At 43.3% G+C, this 24,185-nt stretch overlaps 1 protein-coding gene across 2 annotated transcripts; it reads right to left on the bottom strand.

The window, feature by feature from the left end:
- Window positions 1–234: 234 nt before the first annotated feature.
- Window positions 235–24,185, bottom strand: LOC144509942 (adaptin ear-binding coat-associated protein 2-like). Of its 2 annotated transcripts, XM_078238968.1 has the most exons (8): window positions 23,973–24,157; window positions 13,940–14,040; window positions 12,608–12,712; window positions 7,458–7,539; window positions 6,385–6,493; window positions 4,994–5,150; window positions 4,354–4,450; window positions 235–2,568 (listed from the first exon to the last, which is right to left on the bottom strand). In XM_078238968.1, the coding sequence occupies exons 1-8, from the start codon at window positions 24,062–24,064 to the stop codon at window positions 2,520–2,522; spliced, it is 792 nt and encodes a 263-aa protein (XP_078095094.1). In that variant the 5' UTR covers window positions 24,065–24,157; the 3' UTR covers window positions 235–2,519. The 2 variants fall into 2 exon arrangements, with proteins under 2 accessions (XP_078095094.1, XP_078095093.1); XM_078238967.1 differs by lacking the exon at window positions 12,608–12,712 and having other exon boundaries at window positions 276–2,568; window positions 23,973–24,185.

Below are 24,185 nucleotides of genomic sequence, written 5' to 3'. Positions count from 1 at the left end.
GGGAACAGCAGAGAGGTATCTGGGTGAGAGAAATCAGCCAGACCTCAGACCACTTCTACAATGTTTCTGGCCAGTGGGTAAGGCTGAATCAGAGTCTACCGAGATGTCCCTCCTCTCTCTATGTTTGCTGCTTAAGTTCACATATGATGGCATTTGGCGTCAATAGAACTGCACCCCTGGTAGAATACAGTGCTGGGCAGGGGTAGGGGTGGCACAGAAAATTAAAACAAAAATACTGTTCACAAACTGAGCATGCAATTTGGATGGCTTGCTCTGGAGTGTAAGAAGTTCATTTTCCATTCAAAACTGTTGCTTATACATTAGATTACAGAGACAGTGATTCTGAAATAAAGTCCAGACAAGCTTTCACAGCAGTATACAAGTGGAGAAAAGTTCTAAATCATTTTCCAGGTACAAAGAAGAAAATATCAATTTGTCCGTCATACCTTAGCCTCAGGGTTTTATGGACGTGCCAGCAAGATCCTTTTATAATCTTTAGGATTTTAAGGTGATTCAGACCAAAAAAGACTTCTGTTTGAAATAATTTAGGAATTCTGCCAGTTTGATGGTTAGCTATTTCACGCCCAAATAACAGTTCTGCTTCTGTACGTAACGCATTAAAACAAAATGTTTGTTAAATTCTGCTGCAGCCATCACAAGTTAATCATAAATCAGGAATAGTCAGTACTTACAACATCAGCAGTCAGGCAAACTGGGTGATCCCTAACTGAGCTGCTGTAGTCAATGCTAGGTGAGGTTTCACATTCAGCGTCCCTGGGGCGGGGTTTGCTGTAGAATAGCTCTCCTTTATTTAAACTGGTTATCTGAGCCAGTGCGGGGGACAGACCGAGCCAGAGACAGAGTCTTTGTTCTGCAGTTGTGGTGGCAGGTAACCAATAGCAAACTCCTCCCCTAGACGCTAACAAACCATAATTCAGCTCCAGCTTAAACACCACTCTTGAGATTTGGGAACAATATGTTTTAATATGCACCTCTCTTCAATATACTAGTAAACAAATGCTCGTAAGAGGCTCGTCACCAAGGTAATCGCTGAATTCCTCCTTTCAGCAGTGTGCAGATTATTGTACCTCTTTTCATTAATGAAATCACAGGTATCATCTGTTCCTCTGGGGAGTACTGCTTTTCTGTATGTTGGCCCGGCCAAATTAGTAACACATTTGGCTTGGAGTCAGAAGCCAATGGGTCCAAACCCCACTCCTGATCTCAAGCACAATTTAGGTTGACCTGCCACTGCAGTAGTGATGGGAGTGCTTGCACTTTTGGAGGTGCAGCCTTCTAGACTTGCCTGTTGCACTGGGCACAAAAGGTCCCATTGTACCATTCGATGAGGAGCATGGAGTTCTCCAGATGTCCTGACCAATGTTTCGGCCCGCAACCAACAGTCCAAATGTCATTAAACTCCCTGTGGGATCCATACACGTACAAATCAGCTACCGTGTTTATCAATGTTACAGCAGTTGAGTGGTAGCTGATTAGTTAGGAGGCACACTGGAACAGCAGAAAAACTCAACATTTCCAAATAGACATAATTTCAATAGACATTTTTATTTGGAACACTCTTCCCAACTCTAAAGAAATTCCCTGATTTGAACCCAGAGTTAACATTAACAGCTCCCCAATTTCCAATCCCACCCCCCACCCCTCCCCACCGCAGATTGCAGGATTTCCTCCCTCCAACCAATCTGTATAAATACTGAAATAGACAAACTCTTATTTACAGACACTAATAGTTCACAGGTCAGCCCAAAAGTTAAAGGTCACTGGCCAAAGCAGACAAAATTTGTGGAAAAGAAAAAGCAGATAGTACTTACAGGCCTAGTATTCTGCTATCATACAACACATCCATCACCGGCCACATCAATCTGTCACTGATTACAAAATCACCACTTAGAAGGAGTATGATGCAGACCTGTTTCCTCGTGTGGCACGTGATTCTGCAGAACTTCAGTGAATCATAGTGCTTTGTTCTTTAAGTACAAATCAGTTCTTCACAGCACCCTCCCCCACCCCACTAGCTGTTACAATGGAAGATTATCACACATGGAATGGAAATCTACTGAACACAAGTGCCTGTGTGAAACAGTGTGATGTGGTGTGTTTAAGGAACGCTTTAGTGAGGACCATTATTACACATTACGCTCTTGTGTAAAAAAAAAAATTCAATAAAACATGGTAACTCCTTTTTGATATACATTTGTGTCCCATTGACCTTTATGAAATGGAGTCCAATCACTTGTGAAGCAAAAGCACTGCTACATGGCGATGCATGTCTGGGCTCTTGCCAACACTGTGGTTGCAAGGATGGGACAGATGTTCTGGTAGAGATGCACTATTAATGGAAATGACAATTCCAAGGCTGCAGCCGGAGAGTCCAGAATCCTGCTGGCTCTGACACCATGAACTCCCAGCAGCATCGCACCTCCAGGAATCCATTCAGAAAAGAAGTGTCAATCATGGTCTCTCAGGATCGCAATTTCAAAGGAGAAGGACGCCCCACGTCAAAACTGAACCCAATTGGTGCTCTGGGCCACTTGATTTGTCGCAGAGCTGGAGGACAAGAAAGTTAAGAATTATCAGAAGGCATTTTGTGCATGTTTTTAAATTATGAAGGTAGCAATCCCTGTACTCTCCCAGAAATATTTTATCTCAAGTCTGGGATAAGTTCAGACCCAGGTTTCAGAGTGAAAAGACAGAATCCAATAACCCGTTCAACAACAGAATCCTGAAATGAATTGTATTGAAATTATATGAAGCATAGAACAAGACAGGACCATTTAGCCTGTCAAGCTGACTTCATGATGTGGAGATGCCAGCGTTGGACTGGGGTAAACACAGTAAGGAGTCTAACAACACCAGGTTAAAGTCCAACAGGTTTATTTGGTAGCAAACGTTTGCTACCAAATAGCAAAGCGCTTGCTACCAAATAAACGTGTTGGACTTTAACCTGGTGTTGTTAGACTCCTTACTAAGCTGACTTCACCCAGAGTCAATGCATTCCATCACTTTCTTTCTCTGCCACCAACAGATTCAAGTCCCTTCGTACCTACACACCAACAAAACTAAATTTAAAAAAAAATCACATTGTTAATTTCTCTTTAAAACCGACTTCCCCATCTTTAATATAATTGACCCAGGTTTGTTGAAAAGTAAAGATTCACCCCAGTTGTCCACTGTCGTTTAGAAACAAAAGCTTTTCCTAATCTTTCAATTAGATGAGGTTTGTAACTCCCCCAATTGTTTTTCAAAAGCTCTCATTCAGTAGCTATTCAGCAGAATGTGCAAAACCTTTTGAAAAGTGCAAAAAAATGTAAATAATGAACGTAATAAAAATAGGTTTGTCTAACAGCTTTGACTCACACTGACACAGTAATAGATCTATTAGCATTCTAGAATGTTTCTTTACCAGTGTATTGTGACTCCCTGTAAATTAACTCATTAATTATTTAATGTAAAACTCTTGGTAACTGCTGGCTATTTCATGCACTAAGTAAACGCAACCACAGTTGTTCTGATTTGACAAACATTATAATGCACTTATTATATACACCTTTCCCTCACGTAGTACGCCAGTGTTCCTGAAAAACAACATGCTAAATAAAAACATGCCAAACAAAAATAAATTTCCCATAATAAAGAATGTAGTAAGACTGGGTTACATTCCGAACCTGTAATCTTTAGGTTAAGCTTTGACCAAGCCTGTTGGACACAGAGATCTTGTCTGTTCATTTGCTGCAGCAACATGGATGCAGAAAAGGTGAGGATTAAGCATCAGGCCTGGAATCCCAGGTTGCTACCGGGCCCAGAACCTGGGCATCTTAACCGGCTGTTAGCAAGCAAAGTCCCAGGAAGGCTGGAAACCCAACTGCGGCTGGAGTTACTGCTGGTAGAGCCCAGAGTGGCTGCAGACACAGCCCAAGCAGGGGGACAGGAACAGAAAGAGGCCAGAAGGTGGTCCTTTTCCCATCAGGAGAGTTAGGGGATCATTCCCGTTCCATTAGCAGAGACAGGGAATCCATCTTTGTACCATCATCAGAGGCTAGGAGAATGAGTCAGCACTCACCAGGAGAAGCTGAAATATTTCATTGCTCACCAAGGCAGACTGAAACAGAGAGATATATAAATAACAGGAGCTGCCCATTCAGTCCCTCAAGGCTTGCCAAGTGTGCTAAGCTGAAAATTGAGCTCGTGGCTGGCAGCGTTAAACAAAAAGATTCCCCTATTTGAAAACTGCTCAAACCAAAAAAAAGGTGTTCTAGACGGGGGATTACTGTAATTTGCTTTTATCCATTTTATCTGCACTGATGTAAAGTTTAAAGTGGATGTGCTACAAACCTGGTTGCCGTTGCAAAGTCTCCCCACACATCAGTTGAGGCAGTATGAGAAGCCAAAACGGGACACGATTCAGGGGCATCAAAATCTGTCAGCATTTCTGCAAAAAATTATAATGAAAAGTCATAATTAAAATGAAACCAGCAGGCACAACCCAAAATGAAATGAACCAACTGATCAATGAAATCTGTATTTGCAGAGGCAGTACGCACCATAAAGATCAGGATTAATCCACAAAACCAGTCATAAAACTAATCAAATAACTAATTCAGCACTTGCAATACAACTGTCTCCATCTTCTGATTATGAACACTACAATCATTGTCTGTAATACATTTGTGATGTTCAGCTGCTAAGACAGAACTGTGCTTAACCTGGCTTATTCCTTTAAAGCTACTGCTCAAGCAATCTCTTTGAGGAAGTGGTCTAAATAGACAAATCCAAGCGATTCGAGCTGCTTATAGACTCAAGAGGTCAATTGCAGTTGCTCAGATTATACACGCAAGCAAAAAGAACCCAGCATGAAATAACCAGATCTCTCCTTTTCAGATCATTATACCCAGAGAGAAAATGAGTATCAGCCAGGATACCGGTTAACAGGGCCACAGTGAAACTCTCATCTTTCGACTGGAGTACTATATACCTGCTGAAGACGATTGCGTAGGCTGCTGCATCACATCCTGTGACCCTGGCGGTGGAAGCAGGAATGGTGCTTTAGCCCCTGGAGGTGGCGGGAGGAGGCCTATTCCAGTACCTGGTAAACGAGGTTTAGTCGATGAGTTTTCCTTCTTCCGTACATTCTGAAAATGAAAATATGTTGGGAATGGTTTCCATTAAGCTAAAATTACATAAACAACATGAAACATGATACGTTCCAATTTTCTCCCTTTAACCTTGCATGCAGATTCTGGCTTAAACTGCAGTATTGTTCCATTATTGCCAGATGTCTTTTCATATCTGGCCCATTCAAACAATGTCTGCTGTTTGTCCAATTCTATCCTTGTTGATATTGATGGCACTTATTTTTCAGAAGTCTCTTTGAACTGCAATCAAGAGTAGGATTGCTGGTTAATGTTTCTTTTCCTTAACTCAAGGAACAGTGAAACACCCCTATTAATACCCCCACTAACAGCAGTTAACTGAGCACAGATCAGGGATCAAATCTGGTACCTTCCTTACTGGAAGATTTTACGAGGTACATATCTGCTCCCCACCCCAATTCCCCTCGCCTCAAGTGAAAACAGTTCATACTTTAGCACATTTATACTTGCAGTTGCCAACCATACCACAGAAATATTGCCAGAATTCTACTTACTGAACACTCTTGCCCTACCATATTGCTGCAACATAATTTGTACGTATCAGAGTTCTTACTCGTGTTAGAGCCACTGTTCATGGCTGCATGAATTTTCCAATCTCTCTCTCCATACTCAAATTATCCACCAAAACCCAGAAACTCTCCCATCGAAGGATCTACCCACCCTACACTTACTTGTTATACGGTGGCACACTGGTTAGCCTTACAGCAGCAGGGACCTGGGTTCGATTTCGGGCGAGTGTGTGGAGTTTGCACGTTCTCTGTGTGTCTGCGTGGGTTTCTTCCGGTGCTCCGATTTCCTCCCACAGTCTAGAGAATGCAGGTTAGGTTGATTGGCCGTGATAAAATGCCCCATGGTGTCAGGGGGACTAACAGGGTTACAGGGATAGGGCCTGGGTAGGATTGTTGTTGGTGCAGGCTCGATGGGCCTCCTTCTGCACTGTAGGGATTCTACGATTTCTATGAAAAGCATCTCCTCAGTACTCAGATTCTCCATCTTCCCAATTTCTTGAACTCTTCCAACTGAAGCCCCATGTCTCCAGTATCCAAGTTTGCTCTGAATACTCCTAAAACCGGGCGTGCCTGATATCCCATGCATTTATCATATTGTGTGTGAAGAAACTCCTTCTTTTATCTGATTTAAATTTACTTTTTGCTGTTTAAATTTTTTTACCTCTGGTCTTATTTTGAATAACAGATAATCTGTTGTGCCTCACCCCAATACTTAGCTTGATGGTCTGTCCCTCTTTGAATCCCAAGTCCAATTTTGGTCCGGAGTCTGGATTCTGAGCTTGTTTGGCGAGTTCACTCTGTTGCTTAACCCATCTACAAAACAAAAGAAAAATGCACCTGTTGATTGGGAATAGCTGAAGCTTTGTAAATCACAATTTACAATTAAAATTAGAATCATAGAATCCTACAGTGCAGAAGGAGGCCATTCGGCCCATCGAGTCTGCACCAACCACAATCCCACTCAGGCCTTATCCCCATAACCCCACTCAGGCCTTATCCCCATAACCCCATGCATTTACCCTAGCTAGTCTCCCTGACACTAAGGGGCAATTTAGCATGGCCAATCCACCTAACCCGCACATCTTTGGACTGTGGGATGAAACCGGAGCACCCGGAGGAAACCCACGCAGACACGGGGAGAATTAGCTCTTAAATAAAAGAAAAGGAAATCTGGATGTTTAAAGTTTATTTATTAGTGTCACAAGTAGACTTACATTAACACAGCAATGAAGTTACAGTTAAAATCCCCTCGTCACCACACTCCGGCGCCTGTTCGGGTACACTGAGGGAGAATTTAGCATGGCTAATGCACCTAACCCGAACATTTTTCGGACTGTGGGAGAAAACCAGAGCACCTGGAGGAAACCCACGCAGACACTGGGGAGAACAGGCAGACTCTGCACAGACAGTGACCCAAGCCAGGAATCAAACTCGGGTCTCTGGCGCTGTAAGGCAGTAGTGCTAACCACTGTGCCACTTGACAGTCTTCATCAGTGATTTGAGTCATACGATTCATTCCAGGGTGTTCAAGTGTTAGGTTTACAGTATTTTGTAAGATTCCAAAATTGAACTATAATAGCGTGGTAGCTTCTGCCATTAGAGCTGAAACATGGAAATATGATCTTTCTTTAGTGGTTAAGAATAAGTTAAAACCCTACTACAATTTGCTCCGCGGACTTTAGATAAGTCTTGCAATCTCTTGATCTCAACATTTGATCCATCTGTTCAGAAGCCATCAATCAAAAATTTGTCAGGACTATGATGCTAAGCAACTTACTTGAAGTGATCCTGGAGACCGACATTAAAATCAAAAGCATCGCCCCGGTCAACAAATCCAATGCCAATGAATGCACGTCGCCCTGGAAAATGAAATAGCTTTTGTCAAACGAGACAGTATTTACAATTTCACATTCTACACATCCTCCTTCCAGCCAGCAGAGCGTGGACTATATCAATGTTTTAAAGTTTTTTAAAAAGTTTATTTATTAGTGTCACAAGTAGGCTTACATTAACGCCGCAATGAAGTTACTGTGAAAATCCCCTAGTCACCACACTCCGGCGCCTGTTTAGGTACACCGAGGGAGAATTTCACATGGCCAATTCACCTAACCAGAATGTCTATCAGACTATGGGAGGAAATCGGAGCACCCGGAGGAAACCCACGCAGAAACAGGGAGAACGTTCAAGCTGGGAATCGAACTGTGAGGGAACAGTGCTAACCACTGTGCCACCGTGCAATGTCAAAAGTAGTACAGTGACACTGCAGTGAAGTACTGTGAAAATCCCCTAGTCGCCACACTCCAGCGCCTGTTCAGGTACACCAAGGGAGAATTTAGCATGGCCAAAGCACCTATCCAATATTAAAGTACCACCCATAACATGTTGACTCATAAGAATCTACAGTGAGCCAATCAACCCCTTCAGTCTATTTCAGTTTTTAATCAGATCTTAGCTGATCTGCACTTCAACTTCATTTATCATTCTTTGTTCTTGATTAATTGACCCAGAATTCACAGGCTTTTGCGATTTGAGTGTTCGGATTTCCACTACCCTTCGAGTGAGAAAATATTGCCTTATTTCACCCCTTAATGGACTAGTACTAATTTAATGATTATGTTCTCTTAATCTAGAATCACTCATCAACTCTCAATTCCTTAACCATTTTAAATGTCTCGATTAGATCATCCCTCAACTGTAGGAGCTTGCTGATATAAACCTGGAGGTTGTTGCTTTTGTGAAGTCACCAGTTACACAATACAAACTGATGTGTAGATATAAGGTTGTGTAGATAACTCCATATTGAATTTTCATATTTTACATGTGTGTATGGGAACTGCAAATTTCACAAATTTAAACTGCCCCAACATAGTTACACACTGGGTTTTCTTCTGACCTTCTGGTAAAGTTACTTTACCACAGGTTTGACCACTTTTAGCTACCAAATTGGTTGATCTCAGTCTGGGAGGAGATGAAGGAAAAAAAGAACCAGTGTATGCAGGTCTATTTCACTACTCACTGATAAATGGAGAAAGGAGGGAAATGTGTTAAATTATCTTGTTCCCCCAATGCCACATTACTCAATGATGTAAAAATGAAAGCTCTGCTTATAATGCTTTATCGTTACAACCATCAATGTACTTTAAAATTGTCTTTAACATATTATTTTTTTCCTCTCTTTTGAAGCTCGTGGGCTTGTATCTCACTCCAGGGGTGGGATTTTCCAGCCGCACTCACCCCTTTGGCAGGTAGGATCAAGGAAAACCCTAAAGCTTTCTATAGGTATGTCAGGAATAAAAGAATGACTAGGGTAAGATTAGGGCCAGTCAAGGACAGTAGTGGGAAGTTGTGCGTGGGGCCTGAAGAGATAGGAGAGGCGCTAAATGAATATTTTTCGTCAGTATTCACGCAGGAAAAAGACAATGTTGCCGAGGAAAATACTGAGACACAGGCTATTGGACTAGACGGGATTGAGGTTAATAAGGAGGAGTTGTTAGCAATTCTGGAAAGTGTGAAAATAGATAAGTCCCCTGGGCCGGATGGGATTTATACCAGGATTCTCTGGGAGGCTAGGGAGGAGATTGCAGGGCCTTTGGCTTTGATTTTTATGTCATCATTGTCTACAGGAATCGTGCCAGAAGACTGGAGGATAGCAAATGTTGTCCCCTTGTTCAAGAAGGGAAGTAGAGACAACCCTGCTAATTATAGACCAGTGAGCCTTACTTCTGTTGTGGGCAAAGTTTTGGAAAGGATTATAAGAGATAGGATTTATCATCATCTAGAAAGGAATAATTTGATTAGGGATAGTCAACACGGTTTTGTGAAGGGTAGGTCGTGCCTCACAAACCTTATTGAGTTCTTTGAGAAGGTGACCAAAGAGGTGGATGAGGGTAAAGCAGTTGATGTGGTGTATATGGATTTCAGTAACACGTTTGATAAGGTTCCCCACGGTAAGCTATTGCAGAAGATATGGAGGCATGGGATTGAGGGTGATTTAGTGGTTTGGATCAGGAATTGGCTAGCTGTAAGAAGACAGAGGGTGGTGGTTGATGGGAAATGTTCATCCTAGAGTTCAGTTACTAGTGGTGTACCGCAAGGATCTGTTTTGGGGCCACTGCTGTTTGTCATTTTTATAAATGACCTGGATGAGGGCATGGAAGGATGGGTTAGTAAATTTGCGGATGACACTAAAGTCGGTGGAGTTGTGGACAGTGCGGAAGGTTGTTGCAGGTTACAGAGGGACATAGATAAGCTGCAGTGCTGGGCTGAGAGGTGGCAAATGGAGTTCAATGCGGAAAAGTGTGAGGTGATTCACTTTGGAAGGAGTAACAGGATCACAGAGTAGTGGGCTAATGGTAAGATACTTGGTAGTGTGGATGAACAGAGAGATCTCGGTGTCCATGTGCATAGATCCCTGAAAGTTGGCACCCAGGTTGATAGGGTTGTTAAGAAGGCGTACGGAGTGTTAGCTTTTATTGGTAGAGGGATTGAGTTTTGGAGCCAGGAGGTCATGTTGCAGCTGTACAAAACTCTGGTGCGGCCACATTTGGAATATTGCATACAGTTCTGGTCAGCGCATTATAGGAAGGATGTGGATGCATTGGAAAGGGTGCAGAGGAGATTTACTAGGATGTTGCCTGGTATGGTGGGAAGGTCTTATGAGGAAAGGCTGAGGGACTGGAGGTTGTTTTCTTTAGAGAGAAGAAGGTTAAGAGGTGACTTAATAGAGGCATACAAGATGATCAGAGGATTAGATAGGGTGGACAGTGAGAGCCTTTTTCCTCGGATGGTGATAGCTAGCATGAGGGGACATAGTTTTAAATTGAGGGGTGATAGATATAGGACAGATGTCAGAGGTAGGTTCTTTACTCAGAGAGTAGTAAGGGCGTGGAATGCCCTGCCTGCAGCAGTAGTGGACTCGCCAACATTAAGGGCATTTAAATGGTCATTGGATAAACATATGGATGATATTGGAATAGTGTAGGTTAGATGGGCTTTAGATTGGTTTCACTAATCGGCACAACATCGAGAGCCGAAGGGCCTGTACTGCGCTGTAATATTCTATGTTCTAAAACTGGAAAATCCCACCCGAGGTCAACGGACCTTTGCATGGTCGTCGTCCCCCCCCCCCCCCCCCCCCCCCCCGCCTGCCCATTACGATTCCCATGGAAGATGGGATGCAAAAACTCCCCCTCAGGTCTTGAACACATATTCTAGGCTAATGTAGGGCTGCAGTATTGGAGAAACCCCCCTTCAGTTGATATGTTCTTTCTGCCCATTTAGGTGACATTAAGAAACCCATGGCACTATTCAAAAAAGTGCAGCAAGCCCCAGAGTCAAATCAGATTAACCAATCTATGAGGGATTTATTTGCAAAACAGTTACTGTCTTCACATACAAATAGCAATGCACATCAGTGTTTCCTCTAAGTTGCATGAGTATGCAGCAATTGCAACTGTCTGTGTGGAGTTTGCACATTCTCCTCGTGTCTGCGTGGGTTTCCTCCGGGTGCTCCAGTTTCCTCCCACAGTCCAAAGATGTGCGGGTTAGGTTGATTGGCCATGCTAAAAATTGCCCCTGAGATGCGTAGATTAGAGGGATTAGCAGGTAAAATATGTAGGGATATGGGGGTAGGGCCTAGGTGGGATTGTGGTCGGTGCAGACTCGATGGACCAAATGGCCTCTTTCTGCACTGTAGGATTCTATGATTCTATGAAATGGGTTTTCTCGGAGTCAAACTGGCAAAGCCAGTGGTCCCTTTAATCTTAAAGTTAAAGTAAAGTTTATTTATTAGTCACAATTAGGCTTACATTCACACTGCAATTAAGTTACTGTGGAAATCCCCTAGTCGCCACACTCCGGCACCTGTACGGGTACACTGAGGGAGAGTTTAGCATGGCCAATGCACCTAACCTGCATATCTTTGGACTGTGGGAGGAAACCGGAGCATCCGGAGGAAACCCACACAGACACAGGGAGAAAACTCCACTCAGACAGTGACCCGAGCCAGGAATCAAACCCGGATCCCTGGTTAGCAGCAATGCTAACCGCTGTGCCACCATGCCGCCCATCTGTAGGTCTGTGCAGCCATGTGGCAAGTTAAAGCGACCATGCAGTTCATAGAATCATAGAAACCCTACAATGCAGAAAGAGGCCATTTGGCCCATCGAGTCTGCACCGACCACAATCCCACTTAGGCCCTACCCCCCTATCCCTATATATTTACCTGCTAATCCCTCTAACCTACGTATCTCAGGACACTAAGGGGCAATTTTAGCATGGCCAATCAACCTAACCTGCACATCTTTGGACTGTGGGAGAAAACCGGAGCACCCAGAGGAAACCCACGAGGAGAATATGCAAACTCCACACAGACAGTGACCCAAGCCGGGAATCGAACCCAGGTCCCTGGAGCTGTGAAGCAGCAGTGCTAACCACTGTGCCACCGTGCCGCCCAGCTCAGTTCAACAAATGAGCTGCACAAAATGGAGAGTTTTTAAATGCCCTAGAAGGTAACAATATTACTTTAAAGGTGATATAAATACATGATGTTTTTGAAATTAGAGGGAACATTGGGGCACATCAGGAAAGAAAACAATTTATTTTGTGAACCATTCAGCGATGCTCAGGCATTCAATAAGGCACATTATAAATATAAATTCATTCTTTTATGCTTGGTCTCTTTAGTCCTTGTGTGATTTCCTACATGTAATCACACTTTAGACAGCCTTATAATGGAAGATAGAAGTATAAATTAATTGACATGCTGCTGAAGATGCTGTGAATCACCTGCAGCCACATAATTCAACAAAAACATTCACAGGTTACCCTGAATGCCAAAATCGTGCAAAAATCCATGCATTTCAATACATTAGTGAAATGAAAAAGAACTACCGACACCCCCCCCCCCCCCCTCCCAGATAAAATTACCATTTCCATCTTCGATGCGAATTACAAAGTATCTACTCGAGTCAACAACACTCTCCACTGCAATCCCAGGAAACTGGTCCACTGGGGACTGTGCAAACAATTCTCCTGAGGAGAAAACACGCCAACAAAACATGGTTAAAATAAAAGCAAAATACTACATGCTGGAAACCTGAAATTAAAGCAGGAAATGCTGGAAAGCACAGCAGGTCTGGCAGCATCTGTCGAGAGAGAAACAGAGTGAAGATTTCGAGTGCTGAAGAGGTGTGTGGATTTTATTCTGTTGAAGAGAGTATAACAGTATAAAATGCACCACAATTTTACCTCTCTTCAGCTCTGACGAACAGACATATGGACATGAGAAGTTACCTCTGTTTCTCGCTCCACAGATGCTGCCAGACTTGCTGAGTTTCTCCAACATTTTCAGTTTTTAATACAAGAGTTAAACACCATTTCACCTAGCATCTGAGCAGCAACTTGTGTCAGCCACAAGCCAACTTTCCACAGTGGTTAGTGTGGCCTCAAGAGCTCACCACGGAGTATACTTGCTAAACACACATTATCAAACCACACCCATCAGGAAACAAGTACTACTTTCCCCACACACTGTTACAGCAGGCATCTTTAATCATTGCATTATAAAAAATATTTTGATGTCAGGAACATTGGCACTATCATTTCATTTGATGGTATTATGGGATAAGTATTACAATAGGAAGCACGTTCTCCCTCACAGCATGCTAAAATCATGGTAGCAATCAGGGATCTCTGCTGACTATTCAAAAAATTTGATATCGACAGGGTGCTCACACCTTTGAGTGTCGTGTGAATATAGAAATCATAGAAACCCTACAGTGCAGGAAGAGGCCATTTGGCCCATCGAGTCTGCACCGACCACAATCCCACCCAGGCCCTACCCCCATATCCCTACATATTTTTACCTGCTAATCCCTCTAACCTATGCATCTCAGGACACTAAGGGGCAATTTTAGCATGGCCAATCAACCTAACCCGCACATCTTTGGACTGTGGGAGGAAACCGGAGCACCCGGAGGAAACCCACGCAGACACGAGGAGAATGTGCAAACTCCACACAGACAGTGACCCAAGCCGGGAATCGAACCCAGGTCCCTGGAGCTGTGAAGCAGCAGTGCTAACCACTGTGCTACCGTGCCGCCCTAGGGGGGCTTCATTTGGCCTGAACAGTACGTATACTTTTTCTTTAGGGTGGTGGGAGAAAGTTTTCTGCACAGGATTCAAAGTTATAACTGAGCTCTCCGAGTTGAACACCGATCACCTCGCAAGCCGTTTGAATGGCTGAGCTGAAGCAAATACCTGAAATCCGGTCCTCCAACTTAATGTAGGCAATATTTCCTTTTGCTGTTATCCGGAGTCTCCCGGTCCAGTCAGGTTGGTCCAACTTCCAATCTGCAGCTCTGAGCAGGAAAAGGGGACAGTCTTATAACAAAGTTACTTAGAAACAAAACACCCTCTGCTCATCAGTGCTACTGCTGTACTCCAACATTGATTTTCATACATCGAACGGCAGATATCGCTGACTCTAGTCGTAGTCAGTGGTCGAGGCATTCACATTAGTCAGCCCTTCACATTTCTGGCACACAAGTACACTCGTAGGTTTACATCGGAAATGTTTTGGAACTTATATTGTTGTTCTTAGGCATGTTTGTGTAATAAGCAATCATCTGAGGCCAGTAGCTGCACCATTAGTCAGGGTGAACCTAGGCTGGTGGAGTTTATTCTTCGGTTAGTAATAAAAGCACATCATTCTCCCATCACGTGATGTGATAGTGTCCAAAATAGGCAGATTGACCCAGATATAATTCTGTGCATGGAATTATAGACAGGCCTATATCTGAACACGTCAGTACCCCATTATGCAGTCCATGATCTTAATGAACACTGATGATTACTGCAGGAAGTCAATTCACATTACAATATTTCTCCCGCCCCAAAACTGGTTTAATAGTAACTTCATGTACTCTACTTGATCACCCAGAACAAAGCACCGGAAAACTTTGAACTTTCAGTGTGAACATCCTCCCTGACTGCATACTTCTGATCTAGAGACATTGTGCACCCTGTGCCACAGACCCTGACAGTCTCCAGAGATCTCAGACAAGCGGCCATTATTCATGTACAACTCTAAATAACATTGCCAGTTTATTTCAACAATGGAGGCCGTAACAGCCGAGTTTCACCCAGTCCTTCTCCAATGTCCACATGGGTGCATTTTCCAGGAACCTTCATTAGTTAGTGATCAGAAATCCTAGCTGGTTTATTGTCTTCCTTAAGCTAGGGACATCAAATGACTGTCTTGGTCCTGATCAGATCAGTAAGCAATGACCAGGGATCAAACCTGGGAGCTCGTGACTGTGACTCAATTTCTTATGAAATGTGCATAATAGAGTTTGAAAAATCCCCTGGTTGCTTCTCTAAACAATGTAGTTTGGGTACTTTTCTTGGGACCGATGTGTGTGTGCGCTTCAGTTATTGAAGACAAAGACGGAAACATAAGAAGATTTGGCAGTGCGCCTGGATGATTAATTTTCAGGAGCTTGCACGGTTAAATAATTCGATTGTTCTATGGCACTGCTATCTATGATGTGGAGATGCCGGCGTTGGACTGAGATAAACACAGTAAGAAGTTTAACAACACCAGGTTAAAGTCCAACAGGTTTATTTGGTGGCAAAAGCCACAAGCTTTCGGAGCCTTAAGCTCCTTCTTCAGGTCAGTGGGAATTCTGTTCACAAACAGGGCATATAAAGACACAAACTCAATTTACAGAATAATGGTTGGAATGCGAATACTTACAGTTAATCAAGTCTTGTTTAGCTGTAAGTATTCGCATTCCAACCATTATTCTGTAAATTGAGTTTGTGTCTTTATATGCCCTGTTTGTGAACAGAATTCCCACTCATCTGAAGGAGGAGCTTAAGGCTCTGAAAGCTTGTGTGGCTTTTGCTACCAAATAAACCTGTTGGACTTTAGCCTGGTGTTGTTAAACTTCTTGTTGCTATCTATGCTCAGTTTTGTATTCTGCACACAAAATTGTGGAGTACAAAGACATTTAAAAACCAAGATACAATCCTCTCCAGGGGCAAATAGGACATAATTGAAACAATAATGAACATAATGACCCAAGCACATTGGCTTTCAGTTTCTCTTCCTCCTTTTGCCACTGAGAACTTGTGATTCTTGAGTAAAAAAGGCCTAGTCCAAAGATCTGAACAAAATCTGAGAAAATGCTGCACCGTTGAAGATAGTGTCATTTGGATGACTACACTTCAAAAGAACTTCATTGGCTGTAAAGTGCTTCAGGATGTCCTGAGGGAATTGCTTTTTTTTTAAACTTTAGAATTTGCAGTTATTAAAAATCTGTGTTTCACACATATGAGTAATACAAGAGATATCCCCTACATCTGTAGACAAAAACTCTGCCCACAGCTCATGTGGATGCTGACTTTGGCTCAAGGCATTGAAATGTTGAGTCCTATCTTTTTTTAAAATTAAAATTCCCCATCTCTTCTAAAGACATATTTAAATGACTTGGAAGAAAATGTAACTGGTTTGATTGGTAAGTTTGCGGACGACACAAAGGTTGGTGGATTTGCGGATAACGATGAGGACCATCAGAGGATACAGCAGAATATAGATCAATTGGAGGCTTGGGCAGAGAGATGGCAGATGGAGTTTAATCTGGATAAATGTGAGGTAATGCATTTTGGAAGGTCTAATAAAGATAGGATATATACAGTATATGGCTGAATCCTTAACAGTATTGATGGGCAGAGGGATCTGGGTGTAGAGGTACACAGGTCACTGAAAGTGGCAACGCAGGTGGAGAAGGTAGTCAAGAAGGCATACGACATGCTTGCCTTCATCGGCTGGGGCACGGAGTTTTAAAATTGGCAAGTCATGTTGCAGCTTTATAGAACCTTAGTTAGGCCGCCATTGGGATATAGTGTTCAATTCTGGTCACCACACTACCAGAAAGATGTGGAGGCTTTGGAGAGAGTACAGAATAGATTTACCAGGATGTTTCCTGGCATGGAGGGCATTAGCTATGAGGAGAGGTTGGAGAAACTTGGTTTGTTCTCACTGGAACGACGGAGGTTGGGGGGGGCGACCTGATAGAAGTCTACAAGATTATGAGGGACATGGACAGAGTGGATAGACAGAAGCTTTTTCTCAGGGTGGAAGAGTCAATTACTAAGGGGCATAGGTTTAAGGTACGAGGGGCAAGGTTTAAAGGAGATGTACGAGGTAAGTTTATTTTTTACACAGAGGGTGATGGGTGCCTGGAACTCACTGCCAGGGGAGATAGTGGAAGCAGATACGATAGTGAGTTTTAAGGGGCGTCTGGACAAATAACATGAGACATAAAGGATGAGAGGAGACCTAATAGAGGTGTTTAAGATGTTGAGAGGCATAGATCGGGTGGACTCTGAGGCTTTTTCCCAGGGTGGAAATGTCTGCTACGAGAGGACACAGGTTTAAGGTGCTGGGGGGTAGGTACAGGGGAGATGTTAGGGGTAAGTTTTTCACACAGAGGGTGGTGGGTGAGTGGAATCGACTGCCGTCAGTGGTGGTGGAGGCGAACTCAATAGGGTTTTTTAAGAGACTCCTGGATGAGTACATGGAGCTTAATAGGATGGAGGGTTATAGGTAGGTCTAGAAGGTAGGGATGTGTTCGGCACAACTTGTGGGCCGAAGGGCCTGTTTGTGCTGTAGTTTTTCTATGTTTCTAGGATGGGAATAGAGGGATATAGTCCCCAGAAAAGTAGGGGGTTTTAGTTCAGTCGGGCAGCATGGTCGGTGCAGGCTTGGAGGGCCAAAGTGTCTGTTCCTGTGCTATAATTTTCTTTATTCTTTGACAGTGATCCTTTCAAGATGCCCTCCAGGAGACTGCTTAAGTGTTCACTCTTCATGCATGAACCTGAACCAGTTATTTGATTGTAATGAAGCAGATCAAAGATTCTTGTGTCCACAGAAAGGAGGAATGGATGGATTAGAATAAGGAACAGGGAGTCTGGCTGATTTCGCCTTTCCCATACCAAATGCAACATGCCTAACCTTCACATTGGTGATGATCAGCAGCAGTGTCCTCCCACTCCTAAATGTTTCAGGAGACTCAGACAACCTCCAACAGGCAGCTCAAACCCATAGAGGTACACAAGATCCTCCAAATCTGGCAGCAGAAAAAGCAGTCCAACAGCTGTGTCATCTCCAAAGACAAAGTATCTGAATCGCTGATCATTCAAAACCAGCTCTGCTGGGCCGGACGTGGCATTTGTATGACTCCTGAAGCAACTGCTCCATTTGGAACTCAGTTGCTGCAGGAGACTCCAAGAAACGCTTCAAGGATTTTCTCAAAGCATTCCTGAAAAGTCAAACGCCAACTCTTGGGGAGTCCTTAGCCTGTGACTAACCAAAAGCTTAGTTCGGGAAGACACCAAACACAGAGACTACGTCGGGGACTTGGAGAAAACACACAAACTCCCAACAACCAATCCGCATGACCATCCAAGCACCATCTGCCCAACATGTGGCAGTCTGCAGATCACATGTTGGACTTATCGGACATTTCAGAACTCATGGAACTGGAGTGGAAGCAAGTCACCCTCAATCCTGAAGGAATACTTAAAAGGAAGAGGAGAAACTGGAATTTCTGTGGTCTGTGTGGCTCATTTCTATCCTAGAAAATGAGTGAAGCAATTGAACCAGTGGAGAAATAGTCAAGAAATGTCAAAAGTAAACACTTAGCTACTCCTGACCTTTCAGACAAGTTCTAATTGGATTGCAGAACAGGCGTTAGCCTGAATGGCCAATTCCTGTTTCAATATCACTGTCCAGTATCCTAAAGTTTAAAGTTTATTTATAAGTCACAAGAAAGGCTTACATTAACACTGCAGTGAAGTTACTGTGAAATTCCCCTAGTCACCACATTCCGGCACCTGTTCAGGTCAATGCACCTAACCAGCACGTCTTTCAGACTGAGAGGGGAAACCGGAGCATCTGGAGGAAACCCACGCAGACACGGGGAGAACGTGCAAACTCCACACAGACAGTGACCCAAGCCGGGAAGCGAACCCGGGTCCTTGGCGCTGTGAGGCAGCAGCGCTAACCACTGTGCCGCCCTAGAACAGACTAAGGAGTTTATTCACAAAACTGCCAGTCTGTATCACATATAATTATTGATATTAACTATGCCAAATTATTTATAAGTAACATTTTTAAATTGATTTTTTCATTTAGTTTTATCTTGCTCTGTTCCAGAGTTGAAAAAAAATTGCTTGTGCATTCTACTTCTTGTTTGATGTTTCCTTCCTTTATTTGTTCCAATTCTTCCTCCAAATCACAATTCTCTGATCATGTGAAACATAGTTGGCACACACCTCCAGTTTAGACTGATTTCACCTTTCTTGGTAAAACCACGTCAGCAAATAATCCAGTCATTTATTTGGTGGTTCTAGGATCGTGTTGGATTCAGCAAATAAATTTGCAAAGTCAACATCCTTTAGGAAAACAAAGTGTCTAATAGCATGAACTCTACACCACCCAGTAAACGGACACTGCAAGTATGATACTGAACCACACTGACAAGGGTCAGCATCCTGGCTGTGGCATTGCAACTAACCCCCAACATCTTTAAATTCGAGTGGAGTTTGAGAGACAAATAAAAGCAACCACGGCTCTTGCTCCCGATTGTTATTCAGTGATCTCTGCACACGCAAGGGCATGAGGCAGACACAACAATTTGCATTGATGTAATTCCTTTAAAATAGAAAATCATTCCAAAGCACTTCACAAAGGTGCAATTAGTCACAAATGGATGCAGAACCAAAGGAGATATGCTGAGGCTTGGCACAAAGATAGAGGCAAGAGTGACAACAGAGGAAATTTTACTAAAGTACAAGCAGACCTTTTTTAAAAAATTGAGGTTGGAAGCCACACTCAATATTGAATAAGCTGCCAAAGCAGTCTGATTCAATACGACAGTGACCAACGAAAGGACTAGGATCCTTGTGGCAAGGATACACAATTTGTGGCAAGGGTTAAAAAATAGTTTTGACCTTTCCAACATTTAAAATCAAATGGCTGTGCAGATCACTTAAACTGGACACGAAACCGACAGCACAAAAGAGGCAGTGAAGGCCTAGAGGGCAGTGGTGAAGAGGTAGAACCAGGTGTCATCAGTGTACAAGGAGAAGCTGATCCTACATCTGATAAGCCCTTGCTGGATAGGCTCTGGCTACCATACAATAGGAAGAAGTGGAACCAGGTTACCACAGTAACATTGAGCTGGGCAACAGATGAAAGGCAGCGAGGTAGGATGGTAGAGACCATGCCCACCTCCACACTCAAATTGCCTGCACCCGGGTGTTGGGAGTCAGTCAGTGATTTCTGGCCCAGAAGATACCAGGTGGGGAAGTGGGTGGTGGGGGGGGGGGGGGGGGGGGGGGGGAATAGTTGCTAAAACCATATCATGGTATTGGAGCCAAGACATACCACATCACAGAGACACCACTGAATCAACAAAGGAGTAGTTAGTTACATGAAGCAGGGATCGATGCAGCAATTGCTTCAGTTTACTAACAACACATGTCCAGCAGCAACAACAATGGCACTGAGTCTGGCTATCTCTTGTGTTCCCAGAAACATATGCTCTGTGGTTTCACACAGAGGGATCAGCAGCGTGATGTTAACCAGCTGGTGTGGCAAACTGTCCGTGGATTCTGCTGACAACTGTCACTTACGATTTGTATAAAATTACTAGGAGCCTGCACATCATAATTATTAGATTTTTCCAAGTAAATATTTGTGTACAAACCAGTCGCTTTACAAATTTATGATACTTTTTGCCCATTTATCTTTCTCACCCAGCAATGTTCCCCAGCTGGGAGGATCAGTGGCCCGTGCACAACTGAAGGCATATTGATGCCAGCAATGGAGATGGGGAAGCAGAAGCATAGAGTGAGGGATTAATAAAAGAGATGCTTGGAGTCTCATCGCAAAAACATATGAGAGAGAAGGAACTTTCATCAGTTTGTAGTTGCTAAGGTTCTACTGCAGAGACTACTCCCTCAGTATATTCTCAATCAACAGAAATATAGGAACGAAGGCAGTAACTGACATTAATTTCAGCATGGCAAGAATTCTGTTTACCTATAACTTAAATGTGGATGGATAGTGCACCTTGCCTACTCAGTTGATTCTCATCAAGCATTTCACACACATGCAATTAAATAGTGTGCAATTCAGTAAATATTTTCAATTACACAAAGCTTACAAATATAACTCTCAGAGTCTAACTGGTATTTCCAAAGCCCAAAACTCTCACAATGAATTCCTGAAGTGTAATCAATTCCAGACCCTGTGTTTTATTGGAACCCATGCTGTTAAATTACTCCATGGCAGACCTGCTGTGAAAAACATAGTATGTTGCTTGGAAGTCAGTAGCTTTGTTGAGCTATTGTGGAGCAATTTTACGGAGAGAATCCTTATTTCATTGGAAACTTTATCTACTGAGGCTTGGAGGATCCGGTTCCTCAGTAGCAGCTCATTTGGCAAAACAAGGTCAAACACTGCATTTGCATGAAAATAGGACTTTCTTTCTCAGCAGGTTTTCTCAACCTTGACTATTACAAGACACTCCTGGCTACCCTCCCATTTTACACCCTACATAAACTGAAACTCATAGAATTCAACTACCTGTATCCTAACTCATACCAAGTCCTGTTACCCATTGTCCCTCTGCGCACTGATCTACAATGGGGCATAGTAGAATAACCCATCTTGATTTTAAAAAATGTCATTCTTGCTTTTAAATCCCTCCATGGTTTGGCCACACCTTATCTCTGTAATGTCTTCCAACTCTCTGGAATATCCGTACAGCTCTAATTCTGGCTTCTTGCACAGCCCCAATTTTAATCACTCCACCAATTGCAGCCGTGCCTTCAGTCGCCAAAGTGTACTTCTCTCCTTAAACCTCCTTTATCATGTTCCTGAAAACCTACCTCCTTGACCAAGTTCTTGGTCATCCACCCTAATATTCCATGAAGCTCATCCACCCCAATCTTTGGTGCCATTTTTAATTTGACAACACTGCTGTGAAGCATCTTGGGGCACTTTTACTGTGCTAAAAGGTGTTATACAAATATAAGTTGTAGTTGTTAATAGATACAGCCTGAATTCAAACTCCAGCTCTTGCACTTCTGCTGAGTTGATTCCTGTTACACGCCCTATATTACGAATGATTATTGAACGCTTTCTGAACCTGGAATCAGTGGGACCTTGCACCAAGTTCAAAATCCAGATTCTGTAGTAGCAGCATCCTGTCTGACAATGTGAAACGTTTCCGCTAAACACTGTTCTCAATAACAAGATCAAGGTCAGTTTCTGGGTTCACCAACTTTTTTTTTTAAAACAAGAAAAAGGTACATTCTGTTACCACTCTTTAGGGCACAGTAAATTCTGCTCTGGCCTACTAACCTAGCAACAGCTACCTCCATCTACTGTTGCTTTTATGCTGCCATCTGAGCTTCCCCTAAACCAATCAGTCGCATTTCCCTTTACAGCTCTTTGAACTCAACTTGTACCACACCTGTTTATAGTGCCCTGGTGAGCTTTCCCCCCTTTTAAATAACACAAGATTTTAGAAACAGCCAGTCAGTCACTTATAGCACAGATGGAACTCACGCCGCTCACTGATTTTACTGGAAAATGTCGTGGTTAAACAGCCAATTATTAATGCCAGTATCTGGAGGTAGTTTCTTGCCAGAAACTTGACAGTCTAGAGTATATCTGGTTGTGTGTACTTCCATTCATTTAATTTTATTTTTGAATGATTACAATATAAACTGTTGAGATGTGATCATTCTCATCGCATCTATTAACACATGTAAAATAGGTTAGCATTTTTAGATGCAATTGGGAAAATGCAGGCAGTTTTAACAAGCAGGCAGACCATAAATGCAAGAACTCATCAACACATGTACCCTTCTGCCAGTTTCTCAATACTGTCTGCACATTGTTAAGTTACCCTATACACAATTGCATTGAGTCAGCTTTGGCCTTCAATGTGGCATTTGTCACTCCTGCAGCAATAATTCAACACAAATAGTTCAGGCAGCAACACCACTTTTAACAGAGTTTCAAACTTGAACCTTGAACACAGGGCACATAACTAGAGGTCTAAGTTGAAGCAGCTAGCTGTTCAGATCATTACAAATACAACAGAGATACCCAAATTACCTGGGACTGGATATTATATTTTGCTTTATTCACAGGATCCTTACTCTTTGGCTGCTCATGATTTGGAGTTTGCTATTCTTAGTGATCAACAAATAGATTTCCAACTTGTCAGAATCTTAGTAGTGTTCCTTTGGCAATAGCCTGAACAACACCTTTAATAACCATATCTTATTTAGCAATGGTTATGTTCCTGTAATCTATATGATACACAAGGCCATTCGGCCCAGAGTTTGCTCCGCCATTCAATCATGACTGATATGATTCTCACCCCCATTCTCCTGCCTTCTCTCCGTAACCCTTGATCCCCTTATTGATCAAGAACCTATCTCTGTCTTAAAAGACACTCAATGACCTGGCCTCCACAGCCTTCTGTGGCAGTTAGTTCCACAGATTCACCACCCTCTAGCTGAAGAGATTCTTCCTCAGTTTTAAAGGAGCGTCACTTCATTCTGAGGTTGTGCCCTCGAGTTCTAGTCTCTCCCACTGTAGATATATTCTCGAAAGGGAGGCACTAACAGCTGTCGACAATGATAGGCAGGGCAGAGGCGGAATGAAAATGAAGCAAATCCTGAACTGCATCGCACTCTCTCTTGGGACATTCTGCCTCACGTATCCAAAGATCTGCATATCGAGAATCAACCCTCAATGAACCACACAAAGATCCCTGACAGAAACTCGCGACTCTGCGGACATCATCGTCGTGCTGAGGAACAGCCTGACCACGTTTTCAGCTCTCAGATGTGTGATTAGAGGCATCTATGTTGAAAATGATCATTTTCCCCAGTGTTAATGTTCCAGATTCTAGGACAGATCAATCCCTCTGCCCCAGGGATTATACACAATTCACTCCCATCAGGATCATGCCACTGTCCTCGATAACTTTATCCCGTTTCCCCTCTCTCGATGATCTATTATTTCCCGACCTGGGAGTTATTCTGTTTATTTGTCGCCTCCCTCAGTCAAACTCTTTACTCGAACACTTCCTTCATGAGAAACGGGAACTTCCACTGTCACTTCGACCGTGGGTCATCATCAACGCGAGCTGTCACTCCGTTTCTCCCGAAGGCCCCGCGAACCCCACCCCATCCGTACCTGTAGCCCCGGTTCGTTGCCCTCGGTGGGATCCTGTAAACGTGAATCTCCGGCTTCACACACAGCACCGACTCATAATCACTTTCCGCCATCTTACTGCCCGCCGCACCGCCGACTACAGGAGGACCCAATGCAGACGCACCCAACAATCGCAGGGCATCACGGGATATTGGAGGAGGCGCCGCCAGCCACCCGGCGCCCGCTGCATCACGG

This window comes from Mustelus asterias, chromosome 22 (genome assembly GCF_964213995.1).
Source record: "Mustelus asterias chromosome 22, sMusAst1.hap1.1, whole genome shotgun sequence".
NCBI lineage: Eukaryota > Metazoa > Chordata > Chondrichthyes > Carcharhiniformes > Triakidae > Mustelus > Mustelus asterias.
Note: the sequence above shows the minus strand (reverse complement) of the source record. Positions and strands in the feature narration are given on the sequence as shown.